The sequence below is a fragment of the Pleurodeles waltl genome, chromosome 4_2 (genome assembly GCF_031143425.1).
Source record: "Pleurodeles waltl isolate 20211129_DDA chromosome 4_2, aPleWal1.hap1.20221129, whole genome shotgun sequence".
Taxonomy (NCBI): Eukaryota; Metazoa; Chordata; class Amphibia; order Caudata; family Salamandridae; genus Pleurodeles; species Pleurodeles waltl.
In genome coordinates, this window is record NC_090443.1 from 540102492 (window position 1) to 540128876 (window position 26385).

The 26385-nt window shown below is 44.2% G+C and overlaps 1 protein-coding gene across 1 annotated transcript in view; it reads left to right on the forward strand.

The window, feature by feature from the left end:
- RGSL1 (regulator of G protein signaling like 1) overlaps positions 1-26385 on the forward strand; it is a 483194-nt gene that overhangs the window by 116632 nt on the left and 340177 nt on the right. Inside the window, exon 8 of the mRNA XM_069233196.1 lies at positions 5858-5929. Within this exon, the coding sequence (XP_069089297.1) occupies positions 5858-5929 (72 nt within the window). The remainder of the gene's footprint in view (positions 1-5857; positions 5930-26385) is intronic.

The window sequence follows — 26385 nt, forward strand, 5'->3', positions numbered from 1 at the left end:
TCTCTGGATTTCCCAAGAACTTAAGGCTGCTTTGGAATTACTTTGGCGAAAAGACCATTGTCTGAAATCAAGGATTATATTTAGGAAAGGAATGACTGACTATATTTTTTAAATGAAACTAAAGTCTCCCTCCTTCTTTACCAACAAGATCATGGCATCGCCCAATAGACAGAAAGAGGTTTTTAAAAGAGTAAATGAACTTTCTCCATCTGACAGATAGGTCTAGATGGTCACACCTACTCAGGAGTTTTGCGACCTGTAGAAAAGTTATTTCATAGACAAAAAACACAAAGGTAATGACAAAATCCCTAACATCCCTAATTAGTCTGGGATGCTACTGCCTTTCCCTGATAGGAATCCCACTACATTGGATAGGTTTCCCATATTGAGAAAGAAGGTTTAGCCCTTTTGATATCAAAGGTGAAATGTGGTTCTCTCATAGACCCTCTCCCTCCTGCATTTTAAACAACTTCCAGTCTGATATGGCTAACCCTTTACAATTCTTCTGAAATCATTCCTTTTCTTAATGGATGGTACCTAAGTATTTTAAAGAGGCTATGGTGATAACCACTGCAAAAAACAAGGTGAAGATCCCATGTTTCTTAAAACCCTATTTCTCTATTACAGTTCCCTTCTAAAGTTATGGACATTCATGGGGCAAAGGAATTATGTTGCCAGAGGAAAACAACTTTCTTGACTTTCAGCAGGTGGTGTGCTATCTGTACTTCACAATATGCATTGGAAAGGTGACATCGGACAGACAAACTCCTTGGTATTGCAGGACCCATCAGCTGCTTTGGACATGATCCATCACAAATTACTAATCGACCTAGAGGAACAGCTGGAATCCAAGGTTGTGCTCTTGAGTGGATCAAACCTTTTTTAAGATGATCACACTCGAGCTGTCCTCCTTGGCTCATTCAAAGCCTCCTCAGTTCAGGTTGAGCATGGGGTGTCTCTGAGATCTTCTCAATCCCCCCACCTTTTTATCTTTATGAGGCCTCTCATCAAAGCCCTCAGGAACAAAGATTGCAATTTTTATTATTATTATCTCAGGTTTGTTTTTAGCTGGAGAGCTCAAATGTCTCTCAGGAAAATGTTTAAAACACTAGGAGGCATATTTATAATCCCCTAGCACCACCTTGCGCCACATTTGCGGCATTTATTTTGATGCAAATGTGGTGTTAAGGTGGCATTTCCCACATGCCATATTTACAAAATGGTGCAATGCTTTTTTTCAGCACTTTCAATGTCTTCTCAGAGCAGGTGTTAAAAGGGACATAGCATTATTTAGAATTGGCCCCTATGCACTCTGCAGGAGTAACGCCAACATTTTTGCGCTACTCCTGCAGAGTACGTCAATAGCGTCACATAAAATGACGCTATTACTCCCTACACTGCACCATGGTGCACCATATTTTAAATGCAGCACACACATGCCGGCAGGAGGGGGGTGCTAAGGGGCGCACGGAAAGTGGCGCAACACTGTGTGTAGCAAAGAGGCACTGCACTATGTGCAGCGCCACTTTCCATAATTCTGCCCCTATGGGTTTTATTTACAAGCCCCTAGCACCACCGTTGCTTACTTTTTTTTGACGCACTAAGTAGTCCCCTATAGTGCACCAGCACCACATTTACAAACTGGTTCAATGGGATCATTGTGCCAGTTTGTAAAGCCTTACATAAAATTATACCTGCGCCAGGTATAATGTATGCATGGTAGGCGTTCCCCCTTTAAAAGCCACGCAGAACTGGTGCAGTGAAATTTTCAAGATTTCACTGCGTTGTTCTGCTCCTTCACTGCATCAAAAATGTAATGCCTGCTCAGAATAGGCATTAAACTGACACAGGGCTTTTGTCTATGGGGGCCTTCTCGCATTGCTAGAGTAGCGTCATTTTTTTTTTTTACACTAGTTCAGAAATGCTTAACTTTAGTGCCACAGATGCATCAGAATTTCTGCACATAAACAGTCATTCATAGCATTTTGCTCTTTCTATGTGTGCTTCAGAATGCAGCATGCATAGAAAAAGCTAAAATGAGGAAAAATAAAACTATTTCCCCCCATTGTGCCATGCTAACACCACCCGTGGGGTGGCGTTAGCTTTTGTCGCTGCCTCAGATTTACGATTTCTCATAAATCTGGGAAAGTGTCAAAAGCAATGGGTGTTGTGGTGAAACGCCCATAGCAACACCCATTTCCCCTCCGCTGCAGAAAACTGCGTCTGGGGGCCCATATTTAGCAGACCAGATTAAGCCACAAAAAGTGGCTTAACACCGCCTTTTAAATATGGCGTAGTGCACAGCACCACTGGAGAGTCACAAACATAGATGCTTTGGTGGTGCTAGGGGCTTGTAAATATACCCCTGGGAGTCATCATTGATCTCCTAAACCTCAAAATTGTGTGATTGATCGACAGAGCAAGGGTAGCAAAGATGCCACTGCACCAATGCTTCACTGATTATCGGTCAGCTTTTGACCATGTTGACCGGGGAAAATTATGGTGGAATTGGGGAATTGGAACATCACACCAGCCCTCCTGCTGCCACTAATAGTACCACACATGTATGTGTGGGTGCAGTTGAAACTAGGCACTAGATCCCATATTTCCAGACAAATCCCAGCCACCAAAGACTTGAAGCAGGTGTGTGTGCTTATGCTCACCATGTTTAATCTCATCTTGGTGGACTTAACATCTAAGTAGAACATTAGAGACTCCCACCCCCCCCAAACTAGGTGGCATGGTCCATTCCAGTCTCTTGTATGTGGATGATCTGATCCTAATAGACTGTCCTGAGGTAGGGCTACAGCAGTTACTTAACATTACTCTGGAATACTCAACAGACAACAGCCTGGCTATTAATCTGGACAAACCCAAAATTATGTAATTAACAACGCAAGTAGAAGGACCCTGACCTAGAACCTGGAGCAGGATTTGGCTTGGCTTGATAGCTGAATACAAATACCTTGGAGTCATTATCAATAAAGATGGGTGATTTACCCCCCAGAATAAAGCCATGAGAAGAAAAGGCTATGCATTCTGAAGATGGAATTATCTGGTCCAACCCTGACGCCACTTCTCCAAATAGTTCAAGCAAAGTTATTGTCTGCCATAGCTTGCAGAAGTGAACTACTGAGAGGGAGAGATACAACCAGCCTGGGCAATATTGTAACTAGAACCTACAGGATGATTTTTAATCTTCCCTAATACACCTACCTAGCACAGATAAGGCTGGAATTAGGCCTCCAGAGGAAAACTCTGGCAAGGTATGGTTCCTACATAAACTGCTGGAACAAAATCAGGATGGCTGCCCCAAATAGCCTGAATTTTTGCTTATGGGAGGAGATACAGAACAGCGACACCTCTGCTGCCAGAATATTTTTTAATCATTCGCTAACTACAACTGGGGCAACGACCTCTGAGAAACCTCCACAAGTCACCTGTGCCTTAAAAAACTGTTTAGTAAATCTATCAAATCACTCTCTGTGCCTAAAGACAAGTCCACTTTAGCTGGAAGATCCCATGCATGGCTAGTCTTGAATAACTACAGGTCAGCAAACTACCAACTATAAGTCCACACCGGGTACAATATTAATCTTAAAGTGAAGTTTCTAAAATACTGTCTTGGGTTACTTTCATCATTGCTATACTTACTTCCCTGGCAGCGACATCCAAGCTCACGCTCACACCATTGCACTTGTGTGGTGGTGGCATAGAAAATCTGCTGCACTTAATATGCACTTGTAAGCAGCTAGTGGACAAACATAGATTGTTCTTCAAAGCATCCCTCAATCAAGGAGGGATTCACACACATAGGCAGGCAGTGTTGGCTCACTTTGCCCCTATACATCTGAAGCTGAACTGTCATCTGGTGAAATTTCTCAAAAGGTTAGAAGGGAAGATGGCAGCACTTGATAAACTGCCAGGGCCTGCCTGCTTTTCATGACTTTCTCATGACTCCCTCCATCTAACCACTTAACCTGCTTTCATCAGCTCACCTCATATTAACTATTTCCTGTTCTTGATGGCCTTGTACATTGTACCTATCTGATCACTCTTGCGATCTAGCACTGCTTGACCAAGTACTTGAAAAGGTGGAAGGAAAATGGCAAAATATGAGTAACTATCAGGGTTTGCAAGCACTGTTGACCCCCTATACATACATTTACCTGCACATATTCACAGCTACTCTTTAACTTGTGACTTTGCACATTCCCTTACCCGATTACCCCTGTAATTTTTCACATTCTGGTCAATTAATTTACATATGCCTGGGCAGGACATTGACAATGGCACTGACATACGATCCATTCACTGGATGGGGACAGAACTATCCATCATAGTTTATTCACGCACCTTAGGATCCACTCTTTGTACTGTGCGCAGCACCACTTTTCTTAAATATGCCCCTCAATTCACAGACCAGAGGAATACATATTAGCAGATAGTGAAAAAGTGTGTGTGCAAGCCTTTGCTACAGGGGCAACATAGATGCTGGCCAGCCCAGTTGCTCCACCTTGCACTCCAAATCCTAAATGATACAGTACAGGAATTGATGATAAAACGGAGAAAGGGGGAAATGATTAGTACATAATTATTTCCTATCACAGCTGCCACACTTCTCCAAAAACCCTACCTTCAATGGTAGCTCAAGATATAAGAACTTCGGCCCATATTTATACTTTTTGACGCAAACCAACGCCAGCGCTGGTTTGAATCAAAAAATGTACCCCGACTAACGCCATTCATACGCGCCGTGCGGGCGCCTTATTTAAGGGTTGATGTTAGCCGGCGCTGCGGGCTGGTCAGAGTAAAAAAGAATGATTCAAACCAGGCAGCGCCGGTGTAGGGAAGAATGGGGGTTGTGCGTCAAAAAATGGTGCAAGTCAGGTTTGAGTAAAAAATCATGGCTCAATCCGGACTTGCGCCATTTTTTGATGCACAACCCCCATTGAAATTACTCCTGTCTTAGCAAAGACAGAAGTCATGCCCACTTGCCCAATGGCCATGCCAAGGGGACTTCTATCCCCTGGGCAAGGTCATTGGGCACAGTGGCATGTAGGGGGGCAACAAAATAGGCCTCCCTATGCCCCTTTAAAAAATAAAAAAGTTATATTTACCTCAACTTACCTGTACTTACCTGGGATGGGTCAGAGACCATGGAAGTGAGCCCACAGGTCCCTTAATGCTTTCCCTCACACAGGCATTAAAGAACGCCGCACATCAGGCTGTGTGCCCTTTTTTAAGGCCCGCCCCCTCCTCAAAATGCCGCGGGAGTATAAATAAGGTGCACAGGCCTTAAAGTCATTTTTTGGGCGGGAACGCCTACCTTGCATGTCATTAACGCATGGCAGTTTCCCGCATCCCAAAAATGACGCACACTGAGGTTTTTTGACGTCCGCGGGGTCAGCTGTCATAGTTTAAATATGGGGCAAGGTTTGCGCTGAATGTGCGTCAAACGTTTTGATGCACATTCAACGCAAACAGAGTATAAATACGCCCCTTCATCTTTTATTCTCTGGTGGTGGCTCAGTCCGGTTTACGGGTGCTGTGGTGAGATTCCCAAGACCTCTTTTAGAGTTTGAAAAGTTTTGAAGTCCAGACTTGAGTATTGAAAACTGTAGACATGTTATATGAGCATGTCCACTATAATTGTTATTGGACAAAGTTCTATTTAACTGCCTGACCTACAGCATTCACACCTGTATCTGTGATATGCCTGGTTCGTAGCAGGAATGTTGCCATTCACTGAACTGTGTGTTGGATTAGCCCCTAGTTAATAGTTTGTGCCCATGCCTTTTGTTCTGAATGATGTTCAGGACTTTTACGTTAATATTTCTTTTATTCTACTTTACAGGAATCAAGACTTGAAAAGACAGAATTAGGGCCAAAAAGCTCAAAAGAAGCACAAGATTTAGGAGATGCAAAGGTAAGTATGGTCTTTATTTTATGATTTCGTCTGAGTTTACCAATGGAGTGCTGCTCTGTCTTAAACAGCTCTTCATGAGCACTGTATGGAGGAAGAGAGTGGCCTAAAGGGATTGTAGTTATTTTCTGCAGTAGTAGTCTTTTTGCTTGCTCCTGTCATAAATGGTGAATGGCTTCATCATCATCACTGTTTCATTGTTTTGGTAGTCAAGAACACAACCATTGATAAAAGCAACCATAAAATCATGCAAAAAAAGTTATTTAATACCAATATAAAAAAAATCAGTTTAGAGTACAAGTAAGTGTCAAACTGCAGAATAAGATAGAACAGTAAAATGTTTGGTTAGGACGTTAAGGGCCTGATTGAGTCTGACGAACAGTACTCCATCTGTCACAGTGGTGGAGGAAGTTGCTTCCACCAACCTGAGGGACTACCTTCTGTCAATTTTACAGAAGACTACTAGCTCAGCAGTCATCTCTGTATGTTGAAAGGATCCCTCATCATGGTGGTTCCTTTCAATGTACTTAAAGATTGGTTGATGGCCACCGTCAGTTTTGATGGCCGTTCACCAAACTTTTGACATTTTTTGTTTTTCAGAAACATGCCAAAGTAGGAATTTGTTTAAAAAAAAGTAAAACATTATTAACCTGAAGATCAGCCTGAAGTACCATACGGTGATAGCAAGATGAACAATGGCGGCAAGGAAGTGAGAGGTGACAAGGATAAGGGGAGAAGTGCGAGTGGCGGTAGAGGGAGCAGGTTGGGGGCCGAAGAGCCGAGGACTTAAGGAACCGTCTGATGTATGCCATCGTGCTGATTAAGGCCATAGAGAATACAAAGACGATAGGAATAAGGTCCACCCTACTCCCCACCCCGATACCACATCCCAAGACTACGGTACCCTTCTTACCATGCTTCAACACGCTACATCTACTCACTCTGTCCACCTCTCTGACAGACACCATATCACTGAACCTGTAACTGGATTAAGAGTCACAACCCATATCTATTCACATTTAGACAGAATTCCGAATACAAGCTCCTGCTCAGTCTTGTTCAGCCCTGCTCAGCCCTTTCATTGAGGTCAGGGTGAGTAAGACAAGCTCCTACAAAAACAAAGAGGAGAGGGCGGCAGATGGGACAGATGGGACTGACAGTAAAAACACTCAAGGTAAACTCCGCAAGGGAAAATGCACCACTAATATCACCTGTGGCAAGAATGATCGAGAAACTTTGAAAGGTCCCAGAAAAATTTGACTTTTTAAAGAACCCGGTGGTGATAATTTTCTCAACCTCGAAGGATACAACTTACTTACAGCACCAATTACCCCAATAACATCTAGTCCAGTACATATAAATGAAAAAAGGGGTAATGAAAAAGATTTTAGGCCAGGAAGGGAAAAAAAGAAATTGAAACTGAGGAAAAAAAGGAAGTTAGGGCCATATGTACGAACACATTTTCCCATAGACACAGAATGGGAAAAACTGCTTGCTACATCTGGCCCTTAGTGTGGTGCTGGAATGTGGCTCAGTGAGTGACATGGACCTACAATCAGTCTTGCCAGAATCACCATCTCAGGTAAATAACCGATTCGAGCAAAAAGTTCCCTTATTGAATAATGGACACCCAATGCCAATAGAAGTTATAGTGGAGACAGGTGGGAATAAGGATGGGAAAGTAAAGATACCGCTGATCCAACAGACTAAAATAGATAGTATTGAGAGAGAAAGTATCGAAGTGCCCCAGAATACTCCACTAGTTAAACGAGCAAGACAGGAGAAGCAGGCCTTCCTTGATAACGAGGAAGAGTCCAACGGCCAACAAAAAGTGAGAACACCTCCACCCGACACTGTCTCCACATGGGACATAATATTTAAAACATTGCAGCTGGCTTTCGACGCTCTAACATATCAATCAAATAAAACGGATGTCCAAATGGACCTATTAAATATAATGGCAACGTTGATATCAGGTGTAGATCAGAGACCTGCAGTGCTAAACAATCTGATCATGCGTGCACAGAGGTTTGCAGCATCAACAAATATGGAATGTATGTGTGCCCCAGTGGTAGCTAAATTGCAGCAAATTCCGGAGATGCTAAGTACAATAATAGAGGACCTAAAAATACAGAATTCTAAGGTAAATATAAAACTACAGGCAGAAGGGGAAAAGTGTAGTGGGGCCAAGTGGTAGGATAAAAAAGTCTCTGAAGGTAACAAATCAGATAAAGGAGAAAAGGAAGAAGGGCCCAAAAACCATAATAGAGAATTGAAAAGTAATAATATGGACAATGGTGAGAATATCATGAGTGTTCATAAACTGGAAGTAATGGAAAATCCCAGTGAACCTGAGGTGCAAGTATGGAACCGGCAATTAAATTAAACAGAGAAAAAAGATGCTTAAAGCCAGAGATAAGCAAAGATCAGGCTCTACAAGACTGGAGATCTGCAGGATGCAAAAAGAGAATGAAAAAAGAGAGATGACACCCAAAAATGTGAAACATATGACAGAAAGTATAAAGCTCTTCCCTATCTTTCAAAATGGGAATAATGATGAAGATGGTGGAAAGACTCTGAATGTAAATTCCACAAAAGAAACAAAGAGTGAAAATAATAAAATAAACGTAGAGAAATCGACAACAGCAGTACATCCAAATGAAGAGGGAGATATAGATTTACATACAATACAGGGGATCTGGGATCAGAAAATGCATTAACTAGTTAAGCAAAATAGTAAGGGAACTTTCAGGACATTATGCAATAATCATCAATATCAGCAATTGACCAGTGACATGAATAATAAAGATACGAAGCTGCAACGCTTGGAAAAAAGCGAGTTAATTCCGAAAGTACAGCATGAAGTAGAAAAAGACAGGATGTCAAAACCATTGGAGTATGGTGGTGATGGAGTGCAGAAGAAGCTTAAGGGACTTGAGAGAAATGGGCAAGAAAGAAAATCAATGGAAAAATAAGTCATAAAGGGTGTAAATGAAAATTCAGATGTATTAACAAAAATAATCTTCACCCCCTTTTATAAGTCCAAAGGTTCACATGGCGTTTTGAATAGAAAGAATATATTGACCCTAATGAATGGAATCCCTTTACTGACAACATTAACGTCAAGTAATATAGTGTCAATTCAGTTTTTGGATCGAATGGAAGGCAGACAATAAGAATCCAACATGGCCTCCTTTCAAAATAACATGCTAGTACAATCAGTAATACAAAAAAAGGATTGTTCTTAGACTGGGAGATAGAATTATCCCTACCCACAACAGAAGTGTATCCAGTACCATTTGTGCATGTAAACACAAAAATAAATAATACTTCAAATGATAGAGAGGACCAAACATAGTCAGTTCTCAGATCACCTAGAGGAAGGATGGGGAAGCTAGAGGAGTCTCTCCATCCCACTCACATACAAAATGAAAGGGGCAGACAGGTAGATGTAGGTTAGATAATGGAGGCACTGCATAGTAACTACATGGCTTGACTAAATGAGAGAGGAGAATCCAAAAAACAGTATGACCTGCTATCCATTGGCTTATGGAATATTAATGGTGTACAAACAAAAATGCAGAAGAAGGATATAGCTGTGCTGTTAGAAGGAAGCCAGATAATATGCCTTCGGGAAACATGGGCACCTACTATTTGACATAATAGGATATGCTGGTTATTACAGACCGGCAGTTAAAACAAAAAATCAGGGGAGACCAAAAGGAGGTTTAGCAATTTTCATTGATTTAGCATTATAAATCTAAATAGATGAGGTTCACTTAGGAAGTGATAACATTCAGGTGATAAAGCTAACTAACTGCATAAAAGACACAAAAAACCCATTCTACATAATAAATGTGAATATACAGTGCCAAACACAAAAAGTAAGGCTCTAATAGCTTCTGAATTATGTGATGTGTTACTGTGTTACTGACTTTGCTACACGAATCACTTTTACCGGATATAGTAATAAAAGGAGCCTTCAATATGGACTTGATCCATCTTCCAGAACGTGAAGATCAGGTAATACAGCAGGATCATATGTGGTCAATTCCCCCTCCCCAAATTAACAGGGTGCCTATGAGAAAAAATGATGACAAAAGGGCAAACTATTTAGTAAAAGATCTTGAGGCCTTAGGTATGCAAGTATTAAATGGGATGTTTCAAGCAGATATCCCACCAGAATGGACTTACCACCACATGCTCTATCATACAATATACAGGAGTTACACTAACCTCTGGGGAAGGGTAAAATCTTTTAGCATAACAAAAACAGAGAGTAGTGATCATGAGTAACAAAGGTTTGTGCTTTCTGGGCAAGTACAACATTTTCAGCGGACACCTCTGATGTTTGGGGAAGATGCGACAATAAATTATCGAAGGCTGATATGGTCTAGCAATCTGGACACAAAAACCAAGGATTTAGCAGAATGCTTAATAAATTAAAGTCTAGCTAACAGAAAAGACAACAAAGTTAATCAGTGGGCGAAGTTTTTAGCCAGAATAATGGAAAAAGAAGTAGCAAAGAGGTACAGAAACCCTGCACGAAGAAGAGTAGGGCAGGAAAATAAAGATAAAATAAAATTATCTTCCCTGACTCACAGGTTAAGGATAGACTGAAAATTACTGCAAAAGAGTATGAGGAAAAGTCCTCAAAATAAGGTTCAATGTTGTGCCCTTGCCAAATTGAATAGAACCCTGCAAAAACTGGTCTGGGAAGAGAAAAGGAAAGTCAATGACAACTTTTGGGTCAAGATGGTATATGTATCAAAACAAAAGAATTCAAGGCAGTTTTGAAGAGCATTAAATGCAATAAATCACCCTCACACCCCTGTAGTAAACTCCAACATAACTGAGCAGACATGGGTAACCTTTATAAAAGATCTATTTAAGGCATCAACAAGTGAGTCGCAAAAATATAATTCTACAAATGAGAATATTGAGAGGCAGGTTTTAGGAATTAAAATTGCACCCACAGATACTGTCACAGAGAATCAGTGAAAGAAAATTGTCTTAAGCTATAGGCAAGATGGTGCCCCGGGTCCAAATAGTCTACCTCAAGCTTTGAATACATCTAACATTGAGTTATGGGTCCCAGTACTAACCACAGAGTACAATAGCACGTTACAGCAGCAGATAATCCCAGATTCATGGCGAGGGTCCATAATAAACCCTATATATAAGAAAGGAAACAGGAATTTACCTGAAAATTACTGGCTAATCACCCTCCAGGATATAGGAGCAAAATATTTTGCCAGCATACTATTGGATGAACTGTGTGATTGGGCAACAGAGAGGGAAATTGTGCCATTATATCAAACAAGGTTTACACAGGGAGTAGGGACAGGGACAAATATTTTATCCTTGTCCCTGTCAACGGACAAGCAAAGACTAAAGAAGCAACCTATGTACTTGTGTTTTGTCGATTTTAAATCAGCCTTCAATTCTGTGAATCGAAACCTACTGTGGGAAAAACTTACAGCAATGGGTATACCGTCTGGGCTGCTCAAAGCCATACAGCACCTTCATAGTAATACATGGGTGAGAATACGAATAGGGGATGGATCAATCTTGTCAAGGAAAATATATACCTTTCAGGGATTAAAGCAAGGTTGTGCTTTGACACCCTCTCTATTTAATTTGTTCCTAGCAGACCTGACAGACAACCTCAAGGTAGTAAACACACATTCACCTAAATTAGGTTCAATGAGTATCTCCAATTTGCTCTATGCAGACAATGTTATTCTTATAAGCCAAACGCAAATTGGGTTACAAAGATTACTGAGGAGGCTGGCAGAATATTACCAGGAAAATGGACTAATAGTAAATTTAAAAAAGACAAAGGTAATAAATGAAGTTCGAAGACAAATAAAAAGCATAGGTGGTATTTAAATGAGGAACAGGTACAATGTTATCGATATCTGGGCATACTGTTTGATGAACAAGGATGTTTTAACCAACATATGAAAGAATTAAGAAGAAAAGGCATAACACTGCGTCTAACGTTCTCGACCCTAAAAAAAAAAAAATGAATGGCCCTAGTCTCCGACCGTTATTAAAAGTGATATCAGCTAAACTAGTTCCAAGTCCAACCTATGGCAGTGTAGCACTGCGTGGGCGAGATGAAGTATATTTAAATTCAATTATAATTAGATAATACAGGCAGCTAGTTTTTTTTCCTACCACCAAATGCTTCACCAGCAGAAATACGCTTGGAGTTTGGGTTAGCGAATCAGATAATAGCCAGGAAAGGAACCTATGCGAAAAGCTGGCATAGAATAAAAATGAATAAGAGGCACGGTCTATGCCAGGTGTTATGGCAAGAATTGCAAAGGAACAACCAGACACAAGCAGCGTAGTATTTAAATCAGGCAATAATGATCTAGGGCAGCATGAAATATGGGAAGCAGATTTATCAGTAGAAGTCTTTAAGAAACAGGTAAATAGTAACATAAAGAGGCTATCATTACAACAAGATAAAGAACAATTATCAAAAAGATCACATGCATGGGGGGTCTTAAATAATTTAAAGTTCATCCGACAGCAGCCGCATTTCAAAGAAGGTTGGTCCCTTGTGCTAAAACTACGCTTCATGCATTTTAGATTAGGGAAGCTACCAAATGACAACACGGTCTCCCTAAGAGAAAGGGTGAATGAGAATGAGCACTGTAAGCTCTGTAAGCAAGGGAAGATGAACCTGAGTCATTTAATATGTCTTTGCTCAGCCCTGATGCAAGAAAGAAAATGCATGTTAAAAGTTCTGCTTAACCAACAAGGTATACGAACATGTAGACAAGCAGTAAATAGCTTGTCTAAAACCTGATGATCCTATTCTGAACTCCCGCATGGTGAAATTCTTACAAGGGGCAGAAAAAATAATACTGGCAAATCAGCAGACACAATCCACGTAGGAGGAGGACGATGGACCACAGAGTCTCAGGAATATGATTAAGTAGAAGTATGAGCCCTTCTTAATATTGAAGTTATGCTTTTTTCTGTTTATGTGTTTCTCAAACAAATATTGTAAGTGCTATTTATATTACAGTCTATGTATTTTAGTATGAATAGATTTATATTTGTATTTTTTTTTAATGCACTGAACAACAAATTACTTACCTTATCTTATTGCCACCACTGTATTTTAGGACAACAGCACATATCCCTCCTATTAATAGGGAATGTTTTGGATTGGCGAGTTTCCTGGTGGGAGTCCTCAGAATTAGGAAAAAGCTTTGTGGTTAAAATGACTTATTCCTTTTATAAATTGTGTCATTATTTCAGATGAACACTTTCAATAGGAACCTATCTGGATGTTTAATAATCAAGTTCTAGTTGTTTAATGTTTTTATTAATTGATAATGTGTGGTTATATGTGGCTTTTTTGGCTTTAATTAGCTCAATAAATTATTCATTATTTTATAATATTATTATTATTATTACCATCCTCCCCTACCTTGGGAATTTTTTCCAAGGATGTGGGAGTCATTACGTTTTTCTGTCATCACTGCCAGGCTTTATCCTGGAAGTGACTGACAGAAAGAAACAGCATAACATTGTCTGTCCCAATAGGGTGGGTGGTGTAAAATCTTACTTCTGATAGTTCCTACTCCATTGGGTCATCGGAGAAAGATTTCCATCCAACATGGCCTCTGTCAGTGGAAAACCTAAGGTCCACTCACCTCTTTATGAGGCGGACCAAGGTTTTGGGAGTCAGAGTACTTTGTTGCATTTGTGATGGATTACCCTGTATCAAATCCCTAAATTGGCCCCTAAATCCCTGTGGCACAAAATGCATTTTTCTCTCACTGCAGTTCCCAATGGGCTGGTCTGGCAGGTCAGTATGCAGACCATTTTTTAAACAGTTTATGGGCCTGTTTATGGCCAGATGGGCTGGTTTTTATTGTTGTTTTCTCTGACATTGCTTGCAGCAAACACAAATATATGTTGTCTCTCTTACATTGCAAAATACCCAATACAGAATGTCTTTGCAAGTTCAAAACTGGCCTGATTTGAAGACGTGGGCCATTTTTTAGCTATCTCGACTGCTTATGTGACCTTAGTTTGGTGGGCAGGTCTATTATTTGTCCCTGTTCGATCCTGAATAAAGGCTGCCTCCTGCAAGGTGGTGTCATTTCTAGTACAGCCAATCAGAAAGAATGATAAAGCAAGCCTTAATAGCAGGGTAAATTCTTCATGTGAAATATAAGTTGAGGAAATAAAGCTAGCAGTCAGTTACATCAGCTTTATTCCGTTACTTAAAACCATAGTAACAAAAAACAGTATACAATAAATGTTGGTAAAAAGTTAAAATTATATTCAAAGATTAAAACAATTGCAGCATAAAACCATCCTTCCAATAAATACAGCAGCCTCCTATACCATGCAAAAAGAAAATGATCAGGAAAAAATAATAATACTGTAAAACTCTTTAAAGTGTTCTTAAAATCCTGACCATCTCCTATATCTCATCATGGCTACAAAAAAACTATCAATGTGCCAAATATCCGGTATATTGCCTAACAACTGTAGGTAAACCCGAGCTGGTCTGGCCTGCAAAAACCTTTCCCCTTCAAAAGTGGCACAATAAACTATTTAAGTGGAACCCAAAAGTGCCTACATAACAATACAAAGTGAAGGGTGTCTTGCACTCACTGGTTGTCGCATGAGCATGGACCCGCCTCCAACAGAATATAAAATCCCTGAAGACAATGCAAAAGATTTGCGCTGAACCTAGTCAAGAGAAATCTATGATAGGGTTTCCTTTTCTCAACTAGGTAGGGCTCAATAGTAAAAAAGGTTTTGAGTAGGATATAATACCACACAGAGGGCTTGGCTTACTCCATAGCTTCAAGCTCCAAATTCACCATTAGCGTGAACTGCCTTTGCACCCATTTCAGGTTCTTTTTAGTGAGCTCCAATGGGGGATTCAAACATCTCGGCGTCCCAGTTTCTGAGACAAGCTATTTATATGGTTCAGCTAGCCAATACTGTTCACCTTACTCAGGGTCAAACAATCCTTCACAATCTTCTGGTTTAATTCAAGAGCAAGATTTGTCCCGATCCTGATCCAAAGTGCCAAAGGAGCTAAAGCCACCTGATCAGAAATATACCTGATCAGAAAGATACCCCATTCCCAACTCCTTGTGCACTATGTAAGCGGCTACAGAATGAGGTACCGATATCAGCCGGTGTAGGAATTTGTTCTAGGCAGTTTGTACGGTCCCGAAGTCCTTATATCCCCATACCTCACTGCCTTAACACAATGGGAATAGGAATACATTTAGCTTTGTGTACTTTTAACAAGGCCTGCATCGGTCCTGCCCCAAACCTTTTAGCAAAATCAAAAACTGCCCTACAGCTCTAGTCAGGGCAAGTCCTTTCACTTTCTGAAGGGGAATCCATCAAACATAACGCCCAGATAAGAAAAACGTGGCACTCTCCCTATCTCATTGGATCCCCAAAGCATTTTTTCTGATATCTTCTACCACAGCCTATAATCATTGTATGACAATTAGCTAAGTTAGGCCCATATTTATACTTTTTTAGTCTCACGTTTAGTCATTTTTTGACGCAAAAGCGGCACAAACTTACGAAATTCAATTATATTTTGTACGCAGCGCTAAAAAAGTATAATTATGGGCCTTAGTGCTCAGGTCCTCGGATTCCATATACTTCATATACACCTTAACTAAGCGATGCAGCCGGACAGCCTTCCTTGCCAGCAGGACGGCTTCGTCTGCATACAGAAGCACTGGTATATACTGGTTGCCCACCCTCGGGACATCCCTACACGTGGTTCTCAGTACGGGGCCCAGATTATTAACATATATATATATATATATATATATATATATATATACATAAGCGTAAATAAAAAGGGGGCTAGGATACAGCCTTGCCTCACGCCCAGCTGAACACTGAATGTTGGAGAAAAGACTCCTGTTTTATTATATCTCACCATCGCACTCAGGTTCAGATATAAATCATGCAGGAAATTAATCAGTGCTCCACCCCCCTAGCAATCATAAGGGACCACAATTTCAACCTATCAGCTCTATCAAAGCAGCAATTACATACAGGTCCTGCCCTTCACTACTGTATATTTTTCAATCAAAAGGTGGAGGTTAAGACATTGATCGATGGTGCCTTTCCCTGCCCTAAAGCCATACTGTAGATTCGACAAAATATTATGTTGCTCTGCCAAATCAGTTAAGCTAGCTAAGACTACTCTCCCAAGATAAAGCTAACAAGCTATACAAAAAAAACATGTTTTCCTCTGTACTGCGATAAAGTAGTTACATAGACAACCTCAGTAGGGTGCTATTACAACAGATTTGGCAATGCAAACTGTACCATCCAACAAGATTTGCCAACATGAAAAATACCACTGTTTGCCTGTATATGTCTTCCTAAATGAGTAGGGCATGTTACTTTCTTAATAAATTGTGCAACTGAATATGAGAAAGAATTATTGTGAATGTCTTTACATCCGTTCTTTGTTTCTCATGTTCTGTGGGCCCTCATTAAGTGGCTTTGATTTTAACATACTTCTGGTTAAGTTCTGAGCATCCATGCACGCGTCATAAAGGAAGATTAGGGATCATATTTATACTTTTTTAGCGTCACTTTTTGATGCAAAAGCGGCGCAAACTTACAAAATACAATTGTATTTTGCAAGTTTGCGCCACTTTTGCATCAAAAAATTACGTAAATGCAGCGCAAAAAAAGTATATATATGGGCCTAGGTGTTCTAAACCATCTACAGTACATAACTATGATTGACTACTTATAGCAGAAGAGTTACATGTCTAGACCCAACTTTTGGTGGATATGCATTCTGATAAGTGAAATATCTAAACACAGATTTGATATATGTATATATATATATATATGTGTATAGTAAATATATGTATGTGTGTGTGTATATATATATATGTATATATATATATATATATATATATATATATATATATACTGGAAGATGCAGGATCACAAGAAAACAACAGCCAGCCAGGGCAAAAATCTGGATCCCAAAGGATACAAAGAGCCACAAGAAAATGTAATATCCAAGAAAGAAGTGACAAACAGATGATCTCACTAAAGAACAAAAATATATTTCTACTACAACGTTTCCGCTTCCGCCTTCCTCAGGTAGTACAAGATGGAAGGCGGAAGCTGAAACGTTGTAGTAGAAATATATTTTTGTTCTTTAGTGAGATCATCTGTTTGAGTCACTTCTTTCTTGTATATATATATATATATATAATAAAAGGTGCTATGACACCGAAGTATCACTGGATGTTTTGGCTTTGTTCATTATGATGGACTGTGGCATAAAGGTTTGTGTACAGGGCAATCAAAGTGATAAAAATGTGTTCTCTAACTCTAGCTTCTTCAATAGAAACCAACATTTTGAGTGGCTCACCATGTCTAAAGCCTGAGAGCGATTTCTTTAAATGCCATGTAAAGCGCAACCTTTTTGCAAAACATGGCCCACGTTGACAAAGAAATCTACAAGTGTATGTCCAACTGGTACATACAAATGGCTTGAGTTACGATTAAGAGGAATTCACAAAATGCAAATTTTCACTTGTAAGAAAGTTAATCAGTGCACAATAATACCCCATTACGGTGTTTTATTATAGCCTTAGAACCCGCCGTAGCGGGCTCTAACGGCTATTAAAGGCCTGCTCCCGCGTTAAATGCCCGAGCCGAAGGCGAGGGCATTTAAAAAGGGAAAGGGCCTTTAATAGCCGGTAGAGCCCGCTACGGCGGGTTCTAAGGCTATTAGAACATTCTGCCACTCAGGGCAGAATGTTCTATTTAAAAAAACAAATTGCTCATGGAGCCCGAGGGGATTAAAATCCCCTCGGGCTCCGTGAGGCTTTGTTCACAGCTGCTGCTGTGAACAAAGCGAACATTGGAATGTTGGCGCTGCGGGCTTTTACCGGCCAGTAAAAGCCTGCAGCACTTCATTGTTTTCAATGGAGCTGCCAACTTCCAATGTTCTAATACTCGTGTGTATATGTCCGACTGGACAAGGGAGCGGACATTCTAGATCCTGGATGCCTTGGAACATTTAGAGGCGCCCACACGTTCATGAATGTGTTTTGTATTCACAAACTTGTCCTCAACCATCTCAAACAGTAGCAGAAGGTGAAGGGGAAGGAAATGTTTTCCTCTTAAAGAAAATGCATTAATAATTAAAAGTGTAATTACGCCCATGCATATACATTTGTATATTCACAACAGTATCCTCTGTCGAATTACACACATGGAACTCCATTTGCAGGGAAAAGAGTTATTTTACAATTTACAAAACTGTGACCATAGTAATTTTAAACGGTTTGGGATCTCTTGCTATTCATAATTCTGCATGCAAACACAGGACACAAATGAATGGGTGCAAATTTAAATATATATTTTTATAATGCGGCTCATTGTATTTCAGTGCTATAAAATAAAGTTTGAGGCATTGTTCCACGGTTCACAGGTGGGTTTCGAAATCTGCCAGGACATTTGAAAATAAATCTTTTTTCCCCTACCTAGCATAGGTCAGGAGTCTTGATAACAGACCTTTGTCAAATGATTTTGCTGGTGAATCAAGAACGAAGATAAAATGATAAATTCTTATCCCTCCCGATCACCCTTCTTAAAATTAGTACATTAACAGTCCACCTTCATGAAACTAGGAAAAACCCTGAGTTGATATTGTATTTTGTTTGAAATGGGGTCTTTGGTTGGCAGTCAGGTTACCCCCTGTCCAAGCAAGGACTCTCACTCTAGTCAGGGTAAGTCACACACAATCCAAATTATCCTGTGCCCAACCTCGGGTAGCTTGGCACTGATCAGCCAGGCTTAACTTAGAAGGCAATGTGTAAAGTATTTGTGCAATAAATTATACAGTACCACCATATAGCACCACAAAAATACACCACACAGTGTTTAGAAAAATATATAATATTTATCTCGATAAATGCAGGTCAAAACGGTCAAAGATGCAATAAGTAAATGTAGAGATATCATTTAAAAGTGATATAAAGGCGGTCATTCTGACCTTGGCGGACGGCGGAGGCCGTCCGCCAAGGTACCGCCGTCAGAACACCGCACCGCGGTCGAAAGACCGCGGCGGTGATTCTGACATTTGCCCTGGGCTGGCGGGCGGCCGCCAAAAGGCCGCCCGCCAGCCCAGGGCAAAGCAACCTTCCCACTAGGATGCCGGCTCAGAATTGAGCCGGCGGAGTGGGAAGGTGCGACGGGTGCAGTTGCACCCGTCACGTATTTCAGTGTCTGCTGGCATGGGCACGGCAGGGGCCCCGCGGCACCCCCTACCGCCATCCTGTTCATGGCGGGAGAGCCGCCATGAACAGGATGGCGGTAGGGGGTGTCTGAATCCCTATGGCGGCGGAGCGCGCTCCGCCGCCATGGAGGATTCAGACGGGCAGCGGAAAGTCGGCGGTAGCCCGCCGGCTTTCCGCTTCTGGCCGCGGCTGTACCGCCACGGTCAGAATGCCCGGCGGAGCACCGCCAGCCTGTTGGCGGTGCTACCGCCGACCTCCGCCCTGGCGGTAATTACCGCCAGGGTGAGAATGAGGCCCAAAGTGTCTTAAGTCTTTTAAAAGCAAACAAAGTCTCTTTCAAGCACAAAGTACCTGGTTCACGTGAAAAATCTCTGCAAAGAACCGCGGAGGAGGAGAAGTGTGGAAACAGAGGGGTGTGCGTCGATTTCTCGGGCAGCACACAGCGATGTGTCGTTTAGTTTCCACGCAGAGATGGCTGTCTGTCGATTTCCGGCGCTCGGTCGTGGATCCTCTTCGGGTTGTGTGGTTTTCAGACACCTCGGGGATGGTGCGTGGATTTCCTGTGCTGGCAGGACGAAGTCATAGGAGCTGCGTCGATCCGGTGGGCATTGCGTAGAATTTTCTACTGCACGGCAGGCGCTGCATCGATTCCGCTCTAGAAGTCGGGCTGCATCATTCCGACTCGGCTATGCGTCGATCCAGTGGGCCGTGCATCGAATTTCCAGTCGCTGCGCTGGCGCTGCGCCGATCTTCTCATTGCAAAGTCGGGCTGCGTCGTTCCAGTTCAGCGTGCAGTGTAATTTCCACCGTGGTGCAGGCTGTGCGTCGTTTCTGGCAGGCTGTGCATCCAACTTCGCCGCACAAAGAGTCTTTCTTGAAGAGATGAAGTCTTTTCGGTCCTGAGACTTCTAGGAACAGGTGGCAAGATCTATCCAAGCCCTTGGAGAGCACTTCTTCACCCCAGCCAGAGAGCAGCAAGGCAGCAGGGCAACAGCAAGGTAGCAGTCCTTCACAGAAAGCAGTCAGGTGAGTCCTTTGGGCAGCCAGGCAGTTCTTCTTGGCAGGATGCAGGTTCTGGTTACAAATCAAATCAAATCAAATCAAATCATTAACATGTATAAAGCGCGCTAATCACCCGTGCAGGTCTCAAGGCGCTAGGGGAAAAAGGGGGGTTATCGCTGCTCGAACAGCCAGGTTTTTAGGAGTCTCCGGAAAGCGGAGTGGTCCTGGGTGGTCCTGAGGCTGGTGGGGAGGGAGTTCCAGGTCTTGGCCGCCAGGAAGGAGAAGGATCTCCCACCCGCCGTGGAGCGGCGGATGCGAGGGACAGCAGCGAGTGCGAGGCCAGAGGAGCGGAGGAGGCGGGTGGGGACGTAGAAGTTGAGGCGTCTGTTGAGGTATTCCGGTCCCTTGTCGTGGAGGGCTTTGTGTGCGTGGGTGAGAAGTCGGAAGGTGATCCTTTTGCTGACTGGGAGCCAATGCAGGTGTCTCAGGTGTGCGGAGAGGTGGCTGCTGCGGGGTACGTCGAGGATGAGGCGGGCCAAGGCGTTTTGAATGCATTGCAGGCGATTTTGGAGTTTGGCTGTGGTCCCGGCGTAGAGGGTGTTGCCGTAGTCCAGGCGGCTCGTGACGAGGGCGTGGGTCACTGTTTTTCTGGTGTCGGCGGGGATCCAGCGGAAGATCTTGCGGAGCATGCGGAGGGTGAGGAAGCAGGCGGAGGACACAGCATTGACTTGCTTGGTCATGGTGAGAAGAGGGTCCAAGATGAAGCCGAGGTTGCGGGCGTGGTCTGTGGGGGTCGGTGCGGTGCCGAGGGCCGTGGGCCACCAGGAGTCGTCCCAGGCGGACGGGGTGTTGCCGAGGATGAGGGCTTCCGTTTTTTCAGAGTTCAGCTTTAGGCGGCTGAGCCTCATCCAATCTGCGACGTCCTTCATACCCTCTTGTAGGTTGGTCTTGGCGCTGGCGGGGTCCTTGGTGAGGTTGAGTATAAGTTGGGTGTCGTCGGCGTAGGAGGTGATGATGATGTCGTGCTTGCGTACGATGTTGGCGAGGGGGCTCATGTAGACATTGAAGAGTGTCGGGCTGAGCGATGAACCTTGAGGTATGCCGCAGATGATCTCGGTGGGTTCTGAGCGAAACGGAGGGAGGTAAACTCTTTGGGAACGGTTTGCGAGGAAGGAGGCGATCCAGTCCAGGGCCTGGCCTTGGATCCCGGTGGAGCGGAGGCGGGTGATTAGGGTGCGGTGACAGACGGTGTCAAAGGCAGCCGAGAGGTCGAGAAGAATGAGGGCGACTGTTTCACCGTTGTCCATCAGGGTTCTGATGTCGTCGGTGACTGAGATGAGGGCGGTTTCAGTGCTGTGGTTGGTTCGGAATCCGGTTTGTGAGGGGATCGAGCAGGTTGTTGTCTTCCAGGAAGGTGGTCAGCTGTTTGTTGACGGTCTTCTCTATTACTTTGGCTGGGAAAGGCAGAAGAGAGATGGGGCGGAAGTTTTTCAGGTCGCTCGGGTCAGCCGTAGGTTTCTTTAGTAGGGCGTTGACTTCGGCGTGTTTCCAGCATTCGGGGAAGGTAGCAGAAGAAAAAGAAGAGTTGATGACGGTCTGGAGGTGCGGGGCGATGACGTCGTCGGCTTTGTTAAAGATGAAGTGCGGGCAGGGGTCCGAAGGGGCACCGGAGTGGATAGAGTTCATGATGGATTTGGTTTCTTCCGTGTTGATGTGGGTCCAGTTGTTGAGGGTGATGGATGCGGGTTCGGTGGTGTTTGGTTGGGTCTGGTGTCCGAAGCTGTCGTGGAGGTCGCTGATCTTGCGATGGAAGAAAGTGGCGAGGGATTTGCACAAATCCTGTGAGGGCGTGACGGCGTTGGCTTTGGCGCTGGGGTTGGAGAACTCCTTGACGATGCTGAAGAGTTCTCTGCTGTTGTGGCTGTTTTTGTCCAGTCTGTCGGTGAAAAAGTTCCTTTTGGCAGCGTGGATCAGGTGGTGGTGTTCGCGGGTAGCGTTCTTGAGGGCGGTCATGTTGTCAGCGGTGTGGTCCTTGCGCCAGGCTTTCTCAAGGGCGCGACAAGTTTTCTTAGATTCTTTGAGGGTGTCAGAGAACCAGAGAGGTTTTTTGGTGTTGGTCTGTCGATGCGTGCGTTTGAGGGGAGCAAGGTTGTCTGCGCAGTTGGAGATCCAGTTTGTGAGGTTGAGGGCTGCGTCGTTGGGGTCGGTGGTGAGGGTGGGTTGGTTGGCGGCGAGTGCGGAGAGGAGTTGCTCTTCAGGGATCTTGTCCCACTGTCGACAAGGGATGGGTTGAGTGCGGAGGTAGTGGGTCTCGCGTCGGAATGTGAAGTGGACGCAGCTGTGGTCGGTCCAGTGTAGGGCGGAGGTGTGGCTGAAGAAGACGTGTTTGCTGGCGGATAAGATAGGGTCGAGCGTGTGTCCGGCGATGTGGGTGGCGGTGTTCACCAGTTGTTTGAGGCCGAGGTTGGCGAGGTTGTCGAGCAGGGTGGTGGTGTTGGGGTCGTTGTTTTGTTCCAGATGGAAGTTGAGGTCGCCTAGGAGGATGTAGTCCGGTGAGGCGAGGGCGTGCGGGGAGATGAAGTCGGCGATGGCGTCGCTGAAAGGGGCGCGTGGTCCGGGAGGACGGTAGACGAGGGATCCTCTGAGGGTGGTCCTCGGGTCGGTGCGAATCTGAAAATGCAGATGTTCAGCGGCGAGAGGGGTGTCTTCGGTGGAGGTGGTGACGCTGATGGAGTCTTTGAAGACGATGGGGATAGAAGTTACAAGTTTCTTCTCCAGGAAGTGTCTGAGTTGGTAGGGGCAGAGGCCCTGTTTATATGCCCAAATGTGCCTTTGAAGTGGGGGAGACTTCAAAGAGTGGCTTAGAAGTTCACCAGGGCCCCTTTCACTTCAATCCTGTCTTCCAGTGTCCCAGTAGGGGGTGTGGCAGTCCTTTGTGTAAGGGCAGGCCCTCCAACCTCCCAGCCCAGGAAGACCCATTCAAAATTCAGATGTATGCAAGTGAGGCTGAGTATCCTGTGTTTGGAGTGTGTCTGAGTGAATGCACAAGGAGCTGTCAACTAAACCCAGCCAGACATGGATTGTAACGCACAGAAAGATTTAAGTGCAGAGGAATGCTCACATTCTAAAAGTGGCATTTCTAAAATAGTAACATTAAATATAACTTCACCAGTCAGCAGGATTTAATGTCACCATTCTGGCCATACTAAATATGACCTTCCTACTCCTTTCAGATCAGCAGCTGTCACTCAAACAATGTATGAGGGCAGCCCCAATGTTAGCCTATGAAGGGAGCAGGCCTCACAGCAGTGTAAAACGAATTTGGGAGTTTTACACTACTAGGACATGTAAACTACAGAGGTACATGTCCTGCCTTTTGCCTACACAGCTCCCTGCCCTACGGGTTACCTAGGGCATACCTTAGGGGTGTCTTATATGTAGAAAAAGGGGAGTTTTAGGCTTGGCAAGTACTTTTAAATGACAATTCAAATTGGCAGTGAAACTGCACACACAGGCCTTGCAATGGCAGGCCTGCAACAAGGTTAAGGGGATACTTAAGTGGGTGGCACAATCAGTGCTGCAGCCTACTACTAGCATTTAATCTACAGGCGCTGGGCACAATTAGTGCACTCTACTAGGGACTTATAAGTAAATTAAATAGTCCAATTGGGTATGATCCAATGTTACTATGTTTAAAGGGAGAGAGCATATGAACTTTAGCACTGGTTAGCAGTGGTAAAGTGCACAGAGTCTTAAAACCAGCAAAAACAGTATCTAAAAAGTGGAGGGAGGCAGGCCAAAAGTTAGGGGTGACCACCCTAAGGCTGTCAGGTCTAACATGTGTCCCCCGAGCTGAAAGTGGGGAGAGCTACCCAACCTCCTGGGAGCTCTCATCGCTAAGGCGGAAGTATCTGAGAGAGACCACCGGCGTTGGTGTGGTCAATCCCCGGGCGATGTTCCACCGTAAATTCCATCGCCTGTAAGAAAATGGACCACCTCAAGAGTTTAGGATTCTCACCCCTCATCTGCATGAGCCATCTGAGGGGCCTGTGGTAGGTCTGAACCCGGAAGTAAGTCCCAAACAGGTATGGTCACAGCTTCTTCAGCGACCCAGACCACAGCAATAGCACTCCACCTCTGTTCCTGTGGTACTAGACTTCTGCTAATAAAGACTACTGGTTGATCTGAGCCCTCCTCATTTAGCTGTGGTAGAACAGCCCCTCTGCCATGTTCTGAAGTGTCTGTCTGCACAATAAATTCCTGGGAGTAGTCAGGGAGTTTGAGCAGGGGGGCCGTGGACATGGCTTCCTTCATAGAATCAAATGCTTTCTGACAAGCCTCTGTCCAATTCACCAACCTAGGTTGCTTTCTGGAACTAAGTTGTGTCAAGGGTGACACAATGGTACCATAGCCCTTGACAAATCTGTGGTAGTATACAGTGAGGCCTAAAAAGGTTCTCGCTTTAGTCTGTGTTCTAGGTGGTTACCAGGCCTTGACAGTCTCAATCTTGGCCTGGAGTGGCTGCACCTTGCCACCACCTACTAGGTGTCCCAAGTACACCACAGAACCCTGCCCAGTCTGGCACTTACTAGCCTTGATGGTCAGGCCTGCCTGTTGCAGAGCCTGAAGCACCTCCTTGAGGTGGAGCAGGTGTTCCTCCCAGCTGGAACTATAGACAGCTATGCCATCTAGGTAGGCTGCACAGTAGGCATCCTTGCCAGCTAGGAACCTGTTCACCAACCGTTGGAAGGTAGCAGGGGCATTTTTCAACCCAAAGGGCATAACCCGGAACTGGTAATGGCCATCAGGTGTGGAAAATGCAGATCTCTCTTTGGCCTCCTCAGTCAGGGTGATCTACCAGTACCCTGATGTAAGCTCAAACGTACTCAGGAACTTGGCAGCGCCTAGCCTGTCAACGAGCTCATCAGCTCTGGGGATGGGGTGAGCGTCAGTCCGTGTGACTGAGTTGAGGCCACAGTAGTCCACACAGAACCGGAGTTCTGTCTTCACACCGGGGGCAGCACCACAGGGCTGGCCCAAGGACTACTGGATTTCTCAATGACCCCTAAGGTCAAAATCTTGGCAACCTCCTCCTGAATGCTGGCCTTTACCTTATACGACAACCTGTACATTTTATTCTTCACAGGGGGACTGTCTATCGTGTCAATATCATGGACACATAGGTGGGTAAGTCTAGGAGTAAGGGAAAACAGGGAAGAGAACTGCTCTAACAACTCATAGCAGTCTCCTCTCTGGTCTAGAGTCAGGGAGTCAGAGAGAATGACACCCTTCACTGACCGATCACCTTCTTTGGCAGAGAGGAGGTCGGGGAGAGGTTCACTCTCCTCTTCCATGCCCTCATCTGTGACTAGGAGCATACTGACTTCAGACCTCTCAAATTGAAGTTTGTGTCTGTTGTGATGGAGAACCCTTAGGGGGTACCTAGGGGTCTTAAGGTCCACTAGGTAAGTGGCCTCTCCCTTATGCTCCTTAATCTCAAATGGGCCAGTCCAGCGGTACTGGAGAGCCCTGGGCTCTATTGGCTCCATCACCCAAACCTTGTCTCCAGGTGACAACTCAACCAGGGTGGTCTTCCGGTCATACCACTCCTTCATCACCTCTTGACTGGCCTCAGGGTTACTTTTGACCTGCTTCCAGAAGCGTTGGGTTTGGTTGCGGAGGGCCGGCATGTAGCTGACCACATCCTGGGGCGGTGTCTTGGGAGCTTTCTCTCAGCCCTCTTTAACTATGCTCAGTGGTCCCCTGTCAGGGTGACCATAGAGAAGTTCAAAGGGGCTGAACACCACCTTTTTCTGGGGCACCTCCCTGTAAGCAAACAGCAGGCATGGTAAGAGCATGTCCCACTTACTCCTCATGGCTTCAGTCAGGCCACTAATCATTCCTTTAAGGGTCTTGTTGAATCTTTTAACAAGCCCTTGGGACTGAGGATGACAAGGGGTGGTAAACCGGTAGGTCATCCCACAAGGACTTCATGTACGCAGACATGAAGTTTGTGCCCCTGTCAGACACAACTTCCTTAGAGAATCCCACGCAGCTAAATATTCCCAGCAGGGCTCTGGTCACCACCGGTGCAGTCACTGTTCTCAGAGGGATTGCCTCTGGATAGCGTGTGGCATGGTGCACCAAAATCTGGAT